General features: G+C 44.4%; 1 protein-coding gene across 3 annotated transcripts in view; it reads right to left on the bottom strand.

Moving 5' to 3' along the window:
* Positions 1–5746: 5746 nt before the first annotated feature.
* Positions 5747–15964, bottom strand: part of E2F7 (E2F transcription factor 7) — a 37511-nt gene continuing 27293 nt past the window's right edge. For all 3 annotated transcript variants that reach the window (XM_034644037.1, XM_019792893.2, XM_034644036.1), the window contains 4 exons: positions 12973–13471; positions 11413–11668; positions 9422–9843; positions 5747–8681 (listed from right to left, as the gene is read on the bottom strand). In XM_034644037.1, the coding sequence (XP_034499928.1) occupies positions 8511–8681; positions 9422–9843; positions 11413–11668; positions 12973–13471 (1348 nt within the window). In that variant the 3' untranslated portion in view covers positions 5747–8510. The remainder of the gene's footprint in view (positions 8682–9421; positions 9844–11412; positions 11669–12972; positions 13472–15964) is intronic.

Consider the following 15964-nt stretch of genomic DNA (forward strand, 5'->3'; position numbering starts at 1 on the left):
TTTATGTGTGTTTCAGTGTATAAGACAAGAGTTTCTCTAAGATTTGTGTCCTCAAAATGGTCATAACACTTCCCTAGAGTGGCCTTACAGGGTTGGAAGAGCTCACTGCTTTTGCATACCAAGTTGGAGCTGCATAGATGGCAGCTCTGAAGGGCCGACTTAACACGACACGAGGCCCAGTGGTACCCGAAACCATCTGGGCAGAGTCAGAGACAGCCTCACCGGATTTTCTGAGCCCTTGCGGCATGCACAAAGTTGCTGAAGACCATCTCCTTACAAAACTAGCAGTTTTCCTGGGGGCTGCAGGTGGCATGTTGAACGCAGGCCTGAGAACCAGCAGACTTGAGGCAGCCGTGGTTGCGTGAAGAAGACCCGGTGGGAGACACCAGGGAGGTAAAAGTCGGTCCAAGGAAGTCACAATGGGTGTCGAAAGGGATAGGAGGACCACAGAGCAGAAGAAAAATATACATCTGCGCTGATGCCAGTTTGAACAGATGAAGCCTGAGAAGCAGTTTGTCCTGCCCCGCGCCGTGATGCCGTGGGGCTGCAGGAGACAGGGAGGACTGTAGGCGAACTGCTCTTGTGGCCGCATCTGCTGCCTGCTGATTACATTCTAACAGAAGCCTGATTTTGCTCGAGTGTGAACCCCGCCCCGGCCGAGCCCACATGCTTCAGTTGCAGGGATAGGTCTAAACGGAATAAAGGTAATCCTGTACCCCGTGCTAATAATTGGTCTAGAAATGGACATGTTAGGCAATTTGGGCCAATAATGAGGAAGGATTTTCTGGAGGAACTCCGCAAAATTTCTTTCTTACTTCTCTGGAAGACGTTTCGGGGAGACCCCGAAGATTTGTTTCTTCTCTCCCTTTGACCTTGGTTTGTGTGGAACCGTAATTGCCACAGTCTGGTAAAACTGGCTTACGGAATAAGGAACAGAAGGGATTGGGGTGAAAATGAGCTGGACTCATCTTGCCTCTAGACTTCCAGTGATAAAAGCACCAAGACCCCTTGTTGTTGAAGCCATTCTGCAATATGGTTTTTTTTTTTTAAAGATTTTATTTATGTATTTGTCAGAGAGAGAGCGCAAGCAGGGGGAGCTGCAGGCGGAGGGAGCTTCTAACCAGCACCAGATCATGCATAGACCTGCTCCACCAAAGTCATGCCAATCATTCATTCATTCAATAAACATTTACCATTACTACACAAAAGGAAGTTGTCTTGGGTAGGTGGGTATGTGTGTGTGGGGGGATCAACACTTTATCTCTCTTTAATAATGGTAGAGAATTATAGAAATGTAGTGCCTGAAGGAACCTTCAATATCATCTTATTCACTCCCCTATTTTACAGAGAAGAAATAGAAAGCAAGGAAGTTAAACAAATTGCCTGGACTATACAGCTACTTTAAAAGCAATACTTTTAGTAGCAGGTATTTAAAAACATATTTCAGGGACTCCTGGGTGGCTCAGTCAGTGAAGCGTCTGCCTTTGGCTCAGGTCATGATCCCAGGGTCCTGGAATTGAGTCCTGCACTGGGTTCCCTGCTCAGTACAAGGTGTGCTTCTCCCTCTCCCTCTGCCCCTCCCCCAGTTCATGTACTCTCTCTCGCTCAAAGAAGTAAATAAAATCTTTCTTTAAAAGAATCTGTTGTTTCCTGTACTCACCATTTTCATGTTGCCGTTGCTCTTGAATCTACCCCGACCACAGGTGATCCTTCAGCTTGATTCACCTACTCAGTGAGTGTGGTACGAGGCTGTAGATAAGACAAACTTAATTTCTGCTTTGGAGGGTCTCACAGGTGGGGGAAACCAACTCCTTCTTCCTGAGAGAGGGACGTTTGAACTGGATTTTGGAAGATGCCTATGCAACAGCCCAATAGAGAAAGGGAAGTGGGAACGGGAGTTGGGTGTTTTAGGAAGAGAAGAGGCTGGGGCAAAGGCGTGGATGCAAAAAGGAATATAAGGAATGTGGGCACGGGGAGTGACACGATTGACAGAGGGCGGGTGGAAAAGAAGGAGGGAGAAATGGCGGAGACAGGACTGCTGGGTTTTGTGTAGAAATTAGGAAATATTCTAGGTATTTCTAGCAGAAAGTTTTTCATACAGGGAATTTGGTGCTTATAAAATCACTGGAAGGCAGGGAAAAGAGAAGTGTTCAGATTATGTCACCACGGTGCTCCCCAGAGGTAGGGGGGATGCCGTTTCCTCGTGATGGTTGGGAACAGCATGAAACTGTGGCCAGTATCACAGCTGGTACATGGTCTTGGACTAGACAGTAGCGTCAGGTATGGCTGCTGCAGAGTCTCAGTGTGTGGCTACCTGTGCTTGAGGTAGAGCAGCCCCGGCTGCTTTTCTCTCTACCAAGTCCTGCATGAGAGTGTTTATAACTGACAGAATCACCACTGGAACCTGGTAGCCAGGCGAGCTGAGAAATGTAGTTCCCAGGCTTTCAGAACCTGGAAGAGGGGTGGAAATGAATGTGGGGGTCAATAGACCATTTCTAGCATAGCTTTGAGGGCAAGCTGGGGCCAGACTGTGAAGGGACTGGAGAGCCATGCTAAAAAGGTCAGGAAAATGCTGCGTGAGATGCCCCCAAAAGCTCAGAAGCAGGGTTACGACAATTCTATTTATTTTATAAGCATTGGTGGCATGGCAGAGGCCATTCTTTTAAACTGAAAAAGGGTGCCCCTGGGGGGCTGTTAGTTGAGCATCCGACTGTTGATTTCAGCTCAGGTTATGGTCTCAGGGTCGGAATTGGACCCTGCATCGGGCTCTGTGCTTGGCTCAGAGTCGGCTTGGGATTCTCCCCCTGCCCATGTACCCCTTCCCCTAGCCCCTCTCCCTGCTTGCGCTTGCTCTCTCTCTCAAATAAATAAAATCTAAAATAAAATTATAAACTAAAAAAAGAAAAAACACAACAAGCTATATTACAATTATTTATTCAACAACTCTTAGGTGTCTAGGACCATGCAATGAAAAACCCTCCAAAAGTGTTTTTTTTTTCTTTTTAATTATTTGCAGTAACTCACCCTCCAATGCTCTTTCCCATTTTTTACTGGGTGCACATTTTGTGGAAGACACTGTGAATACAGATATAAATAATCTGTGGTCTCTGACTTTAAGACGCTAATATTGATCCCTCCTCTTTTCAGTGAAGACGAAGAAATTTTAGAGCGTTGTTTGGTGGATTAATTTATTGCTTCTCAAAGTAACTTTTGCCAAACCGTAGTTTTGCACGTTACTCTAAGAAAAAAAAAAAACCAGTCACAATATCAAACTAGTTTAAAAGTTTTGCAAAATTAGGTCTAATAAATCCTGTAGTAAAAATAAATTAACTGTTAATTTTTGTTTAATTGAGATTACTCACTTTTATTTGACTCTTAATATCTATTAACAGTTGAGTCTTCAGGGCATAGTTGGGGAAAGACTGGATGCTTGTATAGAAGAGCCAGGTCAACGGAAGACTACCAGCATACTATTTACAAAATGGGATGGAAAGAAGAGAACTATTTTAGCTTTATTGTTTTAATTTCTTAAGCATTTTAATGTCAGAAAGTACATTGACCTAATCAAGCTGACCTAATACAAAAAATTAATAGCTATCAAAAATTACTTTTATGAGATATTAAGTGCTTAACAATCATCTAGGGAAATGCAAATCTTGGACAATGGAAGTTTATAACTATTGTAACAGGATGTTATATAGCTTGGCTGTAGCACCAAATTCTAATGCTGCATTCCCAAGAATCGATTGGGCGGGTTTTGCAAATAAGTTACACAACTATTGAATCCCTTCACTATAGGCCTTGAAAGGGATGAGCAAATGGAAATAAAAATGGATTTTGTGATTTCTTTGGAGAATTATGCTGTGGCTCCACACCTCTGCCTCCCTAGAACCACTAAGGGGAGGCGCGGGGGGTGTTGCTTGCTTCTCACGCTTGTCTGGGGTCTGACTCTGGCTGGTGTAGGGGATGGGGGTGAGTCAGCAGCTCTGGCTGCAAAAGGAAGGAGATGCTGCTGTGAGTTTGGCTGGGGCTTCTCTCCAAGAATCAGGGCAAAGGACACGGCAGGTGCGCTAAAGACAGAGCCAGCCTGGGACTGTTCTAAATCCCACCCAAGAGCCTGTGTGGAGCGGACTGCAGGAAAACCAGACTGAAGGAGAATAGCAGCTGGAGGAAAATATATTGCCTGCATCACAGGAAGTTGAGGCAAATGTTCCCATGCTTTGACCTTGCTGGGGTAAGAAATCAAGGCAAGCACGCTGAGGAAGGGGAAATGTTTAGTAGAAACAGATCCATGCCCTCCTTGCTCACCTTGAGCCCCAGGTGCAGAAGTTTTACGTGCTCATTTGCATAATAAATTGAGACTGTCTTTGTAACTTAAAATGACTGTGGAAATTCTGCTATTGACAGTAACCAGAGAAGTCACAGCACCTGACCTAATATTCATACAGGGGTGAAAGGGTTACCTCTGTTGACCAGGCTTAAAAGGAGCAAAAGGAGACAAAAATGCTTTCATGGCTGCCTCGTGAGTCCTGCTCGTTCAGTGCACTTACACCATTAAAGACCAACAAGGAGGGCCGGACGGGAGGAGATATTGATAGATGCCTGTAATAACAGCACGACCCCATTATAACATAATATACTGCTAGATATGTGCTAGTGAAATCCTAATACTGGTGTTTTTGTGGAAGCAAATTTATCCTGAGTTACCTCATACAGCTGGCCCTTGAATGACATAGGTGTGGATCGTGCAGGTCCACATGCATGGATTTTTTTGATACATACAGTACTGCAAATGTATTTTCCTTATGATTTTAACATTTTCTTTTCTCTAGCTGTATTGTAAGAACACATTATACAGTACTTATATAAAATGTGTTGTTATTGGTAAAGCTTCTGGTCAACAGTAGGCTATTAGTAGTTACGTTTTTGGGGAGCCAGCTAAGCTGGACTATTCCTGCACAGGGGTTGGCGCCCCCTAAACCCCGTAGTGTTCAAGGGTCAATTGTATATGCCTTGTAAGAAAGGAGGCTATGGACTGGGACAGGAAGTGATGTGTCGAAAGGAAGAGGTCACGATAAAATAATTGGCAAGAGCTGAATGGAACAGCCCTAGCAAAAAGGGCAAGCCCTCTTGTACAGGGTCTTATAGTTCCTCCACTCACCATTTTGGGGGCTGCTAAGTACCCAGCCTAGGTTTGATACTGGGGTTTCAAAGCTATCATTTTCCCTGATACCTCACAGTTTAGCAGGAGGGACTGACAACATAATCTAAATGACTCTGCAAGTATAAAAAAGGAGGGAAAATCAGATGAGGTCTGTTCAGAGGTTAATTTGAAAGTGAGGGTTAATGATAGAATTTGGCTCTGAACTAAGGGTAGGCATTTGCTAGAATGAGCAGCATTTAACCTTGCAGATGTCATGAGAAGTTGGGGAAGTGGTCTGCATTCACCTGTGATTCTTAGAAGAGGATAAGCCTCAGAATCATCCGGAAGCTCCAAACCTGAGATTCTGACTCAGTAGAAATCAGAAGCTCAAGGGCATCGTCCTCCTACCTTCTCAAGCTCCTGTGTGATTCTGACACATTAAGTTTTGGTGTTTGGGAACTACCGGGAGGTCTCAATAAAAAGATCTGGCTTGGGTTTATGAGGGCCTGCTTAGCTGTGTTGCAACTGTTAATGGTTTTGCTGAAATTGGTACACACGGCCCACCAACAAATGCAACCAACATCTCTTATGAAATGAATGAATTTTTATTGCTATTTTAAAAAGCTTAATATCTTTCTAAAAGAAAAAAAATCAGCTTACATGTAGTAAAGTTACAAGTAGATAGCTATAGATAATATAGCCATTAGAAAAAAGAGCAGAGCTAAATAGCATGAAGATAAAAGCAGTAAGCAGCAATAAAATTAATACCTACACAAAACTAGCAGTGCAATAAGATTAGCTGAAAGCAGCTTTACGTTGAAAAAAAAGTTACTTAAATACAGAAATAGCACCTTACAAAAAAGAATTGAGAAATGTAAACTTGGTAGGTAGATTCAAGTATAAAAGTTATACTCCCAACTCTTGTACCAGAATGAAAGGGTTTCACAAACCCTGGACAGTGTAGGGCACACACACCTCTCTCAGTGTCAACTCAAAGCTGCATTTCCTTAGCAGGATCCCCAGCAATTCTGTCTTTTACTAAGTTATACAATGATAGACTCAAGATTGCCATTGCTTCTTCACGACCCCGACTACCCAAGTCTAGCTTAGCAGCTTCGCTACCGTCAGTTGCTCTGTCAGAAGCAGGCGTTTTTCTGACAGAAACAACCTCTGCATTCTTTATCTTTTTACACATCACAAAACCACATTAAAAAGTGGGTACTGAATACAAAAGGAATTGGTTCTTCGCTTTCTGTTGCTGAGTATGGTCACAGAGTCATAATGTTCTGATTTAGGGGGTTGCTTCTTCACACCCCTCAAGAACCGTGAATTCTCTGAGGTTTGTATGGTCATATCATGAACAGAATAAGAAAAAAAGGATAGCAAAGAAGTTAAAGTAGGAAGTGGCAAGCATCCAAAAACAGTGCGGGGAAAATCAGATTGTGATTTCATGTAAATATAGACCTTTCAAGTGAAAATACGTTGTGGAAGTTTCCAGGTGGTGGATTTAGACAAGCTCGTACCCTGTGCAGATAGCGCCACTGCGTGTCCTGTATTTTCACTGAAAAAGGCATATTTTTGTTTCAAGGGGAACTCTTCAGATTAGCTCCGGGTTACTATTACCAGGAGATTGTTGATGATTAGAACCATAATTTTATCCGTTTAACACTAGAAAAGATTGTTAAAAAAAAAAAGAAAAAGAAAAAAAATGCCATCTTGTAAACTTTAAAAGTTTAGTGTTGATAAAAATTTTATATAATAACAAATTTATTTAATCTGGCTACCTACCTCAAGTTTTCAAAAATCTTGTGGGGGTAATAAGGCTAATAGTATCCTGTAGTTAATATAAAGCTACTTTACTCAGACTCCCAGAGTCTCTTAAATTAATATTTTTATTTCATATAACATTTTATTGGGTCCAAAAATAAAAATAAAATAGAATCCTACACCAAGATTCCAAATCTAAGGCAGAAGCTTAAAAACGAAAGGAATGAAGAAAGGAAGGAGGGAAGGAAAAAAGGAGAGAGGAAGGCCTTTACTGGAAGAGACAAGAATGAGGTACATCAATAAATCTAGGAATACAAAGAGCTAGTCTGGCTACTTAATGAAATACTAAAGCAATATGGTTTAACAAATGGGTATTGCATAATAGTCTCCAGAATTGTATTCATGCTAGAACAATGATCCCTGCACTCACCGCTCTTAGTTTTCAGAAACACTCTGAAAAATAACTGGTTTGAATACTCTTGGATACTGAACATAATCTGTCCATTTTCCCTCTTACCCTTCCATGAATAAAAAAAGCCAAAGGGAAAAAAAAAGATCACCTATCGGTTCTATATCAATTTCTACATCATTACTTTTCAGAATTCTACCAAAAGGTCCCATTCAGGTTCCAATATTCCATATAATTACTTGCTACCATCCTGATTTATTCAACAGACAGCAATTCTTAGAAGGCATCCATACCTGATACTCTACAGTTAACATTTAAATAAAAAACCACGGGGCACGTAGTGAAGGAAACTGCACACGGTAGGATTTTTACAAATGAACAGTAAAACCTTACTGTTCACACCGGTCAGCTCTTAGGCTGCTAGCGTGCATCTTGCTTCTCATGCCCGGACAGGGTCAGCACAGTTCATTATAGCACGTGTGCCATTCACAGTTATTTTGGTCGTAACATTCCGTCATGCATATGCATCTATCCACACTCTTAGTAGGCTGTAAAGTAAGTGCAGGGCAAATTATAGGAAAAAAGTATACACATTCAAGTCGTCATACCCTGAAAAACATGTATTTTGCTGTAGTTGTAAACTTTTTGCACTAAATCCCATTTCAGGAACAAAATAAATAATACCATAGGGTTCACAACTGGAGTCGGCTTCCTGATGAAGCCTGAGGAAGCAGTAGCTTTTTTAAACTGCAGAAAAGAAGTTTCTCTCACCACAGATCTATACTCAGGGCGAAGGGAAAAAAACCTGCCAAGATGCTCACCCTAGTTAAGTGCTGGACAGCCCCCTCGCCCCCAGCCTTGTGGTCAAGGCTCCAGTAGCCTGTGCAGATCTACTTCCAGCAATAAGAGGATTCTTGAATCAAAACCACAGCAGTCAGTCGGTGCTTCACTGTGACACCACACACAGAGTCTGGACTCTGATATTAAATGCACAATTAATAACAATTGCTTTCGGGAAAATAGATGATTCATGATGGTGGGAAGTTAACATTAGAACCGGTGGGTGAAAGAGGACGATGCGTGTTGGAGACCGGCTGGTTTGCGTTCCGTTTTGCATTCAGCGTCAGGGCATCGCCTGGGCCGGGGAAGGTCAGCGGGCCGGCTCCCACCCCTGCCTGGCACGGCGGCGGGTTAGTCAGCCTCGCTGCTGGGGATTTCGAGTCTCCTCTGTGCTGAGCTGGTGTTTCGTGTCGGATTCCTCTCTCTTCTCCTAAGGATGGGGTCTCCAAGGCTGCCAGGCGTCTTGAAAAATGTCTCGCGATGTGTGCGTCGGATGCTCTTGGGGGTCACGGGAACTGGGGACTAGGAGAGCAAATAAAAACAGAAGTGAAGTCAAACTGTTCTCAGTCTCCGAACTAATAAGCCCTTTCTGGACCCGTGTCATGATCTTTATGCAGGCGTTCTCCTCTTCGCTTTTCTGTCACACTCATCTGCTTTATCTCCTCCCCAACACTTCTCACAGCTGGGAATGCACTTCGTTTTGTATGCAGAAAGGCAGCCTAGCGAAGAGGTTGGGAGCGCGGCACCCGCACAACTAGCTGGGTGACTTTGGGCAAACTACTTAATCAAGCTGTCCCTTGGTGTTTATTCTCCTGTAAACATTGCATTTTGAGAAATGACAGATGCTAGGAATCTTTGCATTAGTATCCAGACTCTGTTTCTCTGAATTGTTTTTATAGCTGTACAATGAAAATTCAGGGTGCTCTCCTTTTATTCATCTAATGAAATGAAAGCCTGGAGAAATCATCTAAATAAATATTCAGCATTCAACAACAAGGCCCCTGAAGTAAGTCCCTCTAATGTAAGGAACAGATATAGACAAATATAGACAAAATATTTTTGTCTTTAAAGCACAGCATCTCCTGCCTCCAGGCTGCATGCTTTATGAAGTAAGCAGATGACTTCTGGGTGTACAACAGAAGCTGGATAGACCCTGACCTGGAGCCTCGTCCTGCAGTCATGGGACTAGATGCAAAGCTCAAGAAATGCAGACTGACCCCATCACAGAATGATGATCTTTCCGGGCTCACGTCAGGACTCACCTGTTGTAATTTTACTACGGAGACAGGAGGCCCCGCATATGCAGGGGATTCAGGCTGGATGATGTTGTGTGATCTTGACATCTCCGGACTCAGGCTGAGTGGGCGCGGACCCTGAAGCTGAGGGTCTGCAGAGGGGAGTGCTGATGATTTTGGATTAACCATGTTTGCAGGGCCAATGAGAAGATGAGCTGTTGATCCGAGGCCAGGCAAGCCAAAATTCACAGGTCCCGCATTTGGGAGAGCACCAGGGGCAGAGGAAAGCGGCCTGGGCATAGTGGGAGAATAGAGAACGGGGAAGGGGCCCAGCGTCGGAGATGGTAAGACCATGCAAGGAATGCTGAGGGGTGGCAGCTGACCTGAAGGGGGTCCCACGGCATGGGGGTTCTGACTGCCAGATAAGAGCACATTGAAACCATTTAATCCTGAAACAGAAGCAGAACAAGGTGAAAGTCAGTACAACGGAAGGTACCATTCCAGCTCACATCCCCCGCGGCCCTTCCAAATGGGAACCCACAATGAATGGATTCCACCTGACCAGGCCAACCCCCTTCCCATGCTCTCCCTGCCCGGTACCGCTTCTCCCCAGCAGTGGCCATCAATGAAATCCCATATCCACTTGTGTGATAATGTGGGGGGATGCCCGTGTCTCCTGAGAAGACCAGTTAATGTGTGTTCCATTGAATGCCAATTGAGGAGGAAAGTGAACTTGGATGGGAAAAATTTTATCTTTATTTTTATAAACTTCTAACAAATTTATATTTCCCTTAACTTGGATCACAGGCAACAAATCAAACAGTATTAATAGCACCTTGACTTTGTCACTAGTAAAAAGCACATATGTATTTATATGATATTATAGCCACGGCAGATTCTTACTAGACTGTGAAGCTCATTATGACTTCGAAATGATGAGAATACTGGACCTGCTGTCAGATCTTTTTATTGCTATCATTTAAAAAATTATTTTTCCTAATTGCATTTCCATATAATTGGCTTCCCTTATTATCCTATGTATTCAGTTCTATACATTTTTTAAACATTCTGAGGAGGAATCCATGGGCTTTACCATAGTGTCAATAGGTCTTTGGTCCAGAAAAAGCTAATAATCCCTGTGCAGGGCTGTCATTTTCATTCAGTAGCGACTGAGTCTGTTTCTTGTTTATCAGTGTATCGGCACCACTGAGTATCATGCTTACATGAAACCCTCAAAAAGTATTTGCTAATGGAATAATGTTTTGTAGATAACTGAATAATAACAATTACCTGTGAAGTGAATGGAAAATTTGGGAAAATCAGTTTAAGTCTCTGCATCGAGAGCAGCTTTATGCATGTCTTAAAAAAAACAGGGATCCATTCCAGCTTCATTTCAAAATACTAACAGCATTTGAGTCTTACTGTCAGGTACTATTATCCGAAGTGCTTTCGATGTATTACCTTATAAAATTCAGTTCAGTTTTGAGAGCAGCCCCACGACACAGGTGCCGTTGTTAGTGCTGCTTTACCAGTGAGGATGGCTAAATACTTAAGCTCATGCGGATAATAAGTGGCTCTAACGTCCAGCCCTCTCACTCCAGCCCTGGCCATCGACCACAGTGACACGCTCAGTACCTCTGAGCACACGCTAGCTGTGGTGGCCAATAGATTTACGTTGTTCAGTAAGATGAACCAATGCCAGACTCAGCTGAATTATAAAAATAGAATGATCCTTTGAATTGTGCTCTTTTAGCAAATCAAGTTTAATGCATTTAAAAAAAATCACTTGCCCTAATTATTTTCATAGTCCCCTTCGAGTTGACCAAAGTGAAAGCAGCCTCTACCCTCATTTCATAGGTGGGAGAAAAGAAAAGGCTGAGAGTAAAACAGTTCAGAGGCTGTGTAGACAGCAGTTCACTGACGACTCACTTTAGCCGGGTGTCATGGACAGAAATGTAAAAATCTAATTTATGATTCGACCCCCCTGAGGGCCCCTAAGACACGATGACATCCCTCACCGGCGGGAGACTGCACGTAAAGGTACTGCAGCAAAGAGGGCTCTTTGGTGCTTTCATTTTCTTTTGAAGACTTTTCAATCTCTGTGTCTCTCGAAGTTTTGCCCCACTCAGAAGAAACGAAGCAGTTGGCCGGGGCCTTTCCCGAAGCCTCCTCTCCAGCTGAGACTTGGGCCTCCATGTGAATGTCTTCCATGGGTACAGAGCTGCTGCTACCCGGGGTCTTGGGGGAGGCAGCATCTGCGGACTCTGAGGGTTTCTAGGCACAGCCAACCAGGAACCGGAAAAGCAAGTAAAAATCCCAGTGGTAAATCTCGATAGCAGCTTTCTCAACATAGCTAACACATAAACAAACAGGTCAAAGACAGCCTCGTGCCACGCTGAATTGTATATGCCTGTTGTTTCAGTCATGCTTCTAGGAATGGGCTGAAAAATCAGTGTCCAGTCACGTGCTTCTACAAGCTTAGGATTCTTAAGCACAGAAATGATGGAATTTTAACAATGACAGACTGGCCCTGGTGTTTAGACTATGAGAGAAATCTCGGAGCTGCTAATGTGTAAAGCGTGTGGATGCCAGTCTTGGTTATCTAAGGCCTATGTATACCAGTCAGTCACGGCTGTTCTGCCACCCCAGGCCACATATGAAATTAGAAAGATTCACTCTGGAAAGAGAAAGGAACAGAAGAGAACGGGTCTTCAATAAAATACTAGTTTCCGGGGCGCCTGGGTGGCACAGCGGTTAAGCGTTTGCCTTCGGCTCAGGGCGTGATCCCGGCGTTATGGGATCGAGCCCCACATCAGGCTCCTCAGCTATGAGCCTGCTTCTTCCTCTCCCACTCCCCCTGCTTGTGTTCCCTCTCTCGCTGGCTGTCCCTCTCTCTGTCAAATAAATAAATAAATAAAATCTTAAAAAAAAATAAAATAAAATAAAATACTAGTTTCCCTGGGTGAGCCCAGCAGAGCCAGCAGAGCCAGCTGTCATGACGGGGCTTCTGCTTCCTGAGTGTGTGGTCAGATCTCATTCACCTCCGAATGGCTACTAAGCGGGAGATGTGAACAGCTCCTCTTTTTGTTCTTTCACTTTGTAGCTGGGGAAACAGATCTTGGAGCTGTGATGGAACGGACAGACACCGAAAGACCAGCAGCACCCACACGGCCGACTCTGGCGCTCAGGTACATCCTGGGTTCAGACGGTTATTGTCAGTGATCGCAACTCATTTAAGGAAAAAAAGGACAGCCCAGAGATGGGGAGAAAATACACAAACGTATTCACGGTGACTGACTCTATGTGGTGGGGCTANTGGGGGTTTTTTTTTTTTTTTTTTTTTTAGCACCTTTTAGCATTTTGTGCAAAGTAGGAGTTTTATCAAAGTCACCTTTCTTACGGTTATTACTTTATGGCAAGATTTTATGGCAGAGCCAGTCCCGGGCTTAATTATACAAGTGATACATGAAATACCTCACATTCCAGACTCAATAGCTTGTTAGCATCTGTGCGTCTTTACTGGGAAGGAACTCTGGGTTAACGGCCGTCAGGAAGCGCGCCCACCCGAACTCCCTCACCTTGGGCATGACCAGAGCTAGAGGGCTGTCTTCGTAGTCCCGGCTCTGTCTTTTCGTGGCTGGCTCCTCCTCCTGAGGCTCGCGCTCCTCCCCGAGGCGCTTCTGAACTGAGGGTGCGGAAGGTGGCTCTGCTGCTGCGGCTTCCGCGCTTCTGTCCCTCTCGGACCCCGAGCCTGAGCCCGGGGTCGGTCCCTCCTGCAGGCTCCCATACAGCATGAACAGTGAGGTGGAGGGCACGTACACCACGGGCTGGCCGGCCAGCAGGGCCGGTTTCAGGCTCTCCACGTCCGAGGCTGCAGAAGTTGGTGAGACACTCACTCGTCCAGTCAGACTGTTCTGTGTGGAGAAGGCCTGCAGGTCCGTTTGGGCCGCAGAAAATACTTGGTGAGCTAAAGGGTTAGCACAATATTCTGAGTCAACGGACAGGCCAGGGAAAGGAGCAGCAGGGTCCAGGCTGCTTGACGGAGCCATCACTCTCTTACTGGCAAAAGCTTTCCTCCTGCAATAAAAGGGAACATCATGGGTCCCATCAAGTTACTACATTCCACCAGCTCCTGATTCTCTGCTTTCCTAAAGACAGACGTACCGAAGCAGAAAGGAGATAATGCGGCTCAAGCTGATACTGAACTGTGCCCCCTGAGCCCTGTGAGCTAACTCCAGAGGCGATAGCCATATAACCTGGACGGATGGTTAGGGATGGGGTGGGCGAGCCCTTGGGGGAATCTCAGGTTAGAGCTCAGACTGGCTCTCCCCTGCCTCCTCTACGTCTAGTGGTTATCAGCCAGCCACAAAGTGACTGCTACCCCATAGCTGGCCCACAGATGCCCTATGACTAACATAATATCAGACTAATTTTACATAATTATGATAGTTACCCCCTGCCAGTTGAAAAGGGAGGAAAAGTGAGGCTCAGAGACTAATCAGCCTGCAGAAGTTCAGCCACCCCACTTGAACGTGAGGAAACTGGGTCTCACACTCAGGCACTGGATGACGTCTAGGTAGATAGCTAAGACCGGACCAGAGTTTCATTTAAAGGACACCTCTGGTTTGTCTCCAATCCACTGTGAGATAAATGGAGTGGGCAGTGAGTGAGGAAATAAAGTTATCTCCTAAATTATTTTCTGTCGTTCTTGTCCCATTCTGCTCAGTATTCAAATTGTTAGGCAAAACACATTCAAAATTAAGCCCCACTTAATATATGAGATTATAAACAATGTCTGGGCCTTTTATATGGAAAGATTTCTAAATTTTAAAAAACATTTATGTTTTCAGTATATTTTTGGAAACAGATGAGGAAAACCCATTTAAGACTCCTTTAAGAACTAGTAAACAGAGGACAGGGATTTCTTTGAACCTTTCTGATGGAATCAGTAAGGCCTATTTTTCCCCATCTCATTGTCCACGTGCTGCCGGCAATCAAATGGAGGGCGCTGGGCTGCAGAGATGAGTAAAGCTCTCCCCCCCACAGCCCCTCTGAATGAGAAGTCACTACCACTCAGCTCTGTGAAGCTCAAAATGCCCACACTGAGTATATCCCCCACCGTCCTACCTCCAGTCATCCACCTTCAACCTGCCCATCTCCACCAATAGTAGCACCATCATCTGAGACCCAGGTGTCCTTTGTGAAGTCTCTTTCTATCTTGGTGAGTCTTGCTGACTCACCGTCTTACACTGATTTCCATTCCTTTCCACCCACAGCTGAAACGGCTCAGACCTGCACCATGACAGACCAGAATGGCTGCAGAAGCACCAGCCCACCTGCTTCAAGCAGCCAGAGTGTTCTTCTCCAGTAAGTCTGCTGTAGGTCTTTATTGTCTGTCTCATAACCCAAACTCTTCTATCTGGATTTCAAAGCTTTTTTTTTTCCAATTTGACCTATTCACCTCCAATACCCCGAGTTCTTCTTACGAATGAGGTTTCCTTTTACTATCCTATTTGTACAAATCGTTATAGCTAAACTAATCAGTATATGGTCCCCGTACTCCCTGACCCTGCCTCACAATCTGTTTCCTCCCAAATCTGTCATTAAAAACCTCTCTTGTGGGATGCCTGGGTGGCTCAGATGGTTAAGCATCTGCCTTCGGCTTGGGTCATGATCTCCAGGTCCTGAGATCGAGCCCCATGTTGGGCTTCCCGCTCAAAGGGGAGTCTGCTTCTCCTTCTGCCTCTCCCCCCAGCTCATGTTCTTTCTCTGTATCTGTCTCAAATGAATAAATAAAATCTTAAACGAAATAAAACAAAACAAAACCTCTCTTGTTCCCACATTAGCATTTCCTCTGCTTCTTCCCATAATATGTGATTTCCTTCAAAATCAGACCCAAAATTTGAGTCCGATAGCCTGGTTTGAATTCTGGCTCTGTCACTTCTTAGCACTGTGACCTTGGGCAAGTTATTTAACCTCTTCGGGTTTCTGTCCTTTCTGTAAAATGAAGATAAGAGTACCAAACTCAAATGACTATGGTTGTGATTAGATAATATACATAAACTTTCAGAACAGGACCTGGTGGTTCATAAACAAAGTTAGATACAGTGATGATAAGTGATTCCAGGAACTACAATCATCAGTTCTCAGGGCCACGTTAGTAGTGAATTATCTTTTTTCAGTGTATTTGTTTTTGTGTTTTCCCCTGTAACCTTTCATTAGCTTAGGGGATAAATTTTTCGTATTTTTGTGTCCCTGATGCTACATCCAGCACAATGTTGGGCACAAAGGGGAAACTTAGAAAATTCTTAATAAACAAATGGCTGACTTAGGAGCAAGACTGCTAAAATTTACCTTTTGATGGGTGGCATTTCAATGGAGTTAAAGTTAACACCAGAAAATAGAATACACCCGGGGTGCCTGGGTGGCTCAGTGGTTCAGCATCTGCCTTCAGCTCAGGACATGATCTCAGGGTCCTGAGATCGAGCCCCGTGTCAGGGTCCCTGCTCAGTGGGGAGTCTGCTTCTCCCTCTCCCTCTGCCCTTCCCCTTGCTCGTGCTCTCTTTGCCC

The sequence above is a fragment of the Ailuropoda melanoleuca genome, chromosome 15 (genome assembly GCF_002007445.2).
Source record: "Ailuropoda melanoleuca isolate Jingjing chromosome 15, ASM200744v2, whole genome shotgun sequence".
NCBI lineage: Eukaryota > Metazoa > Chordata > Mammalia > Carnivora > Ursidae > Ailuropoda > Ailuropoda melanoleuca.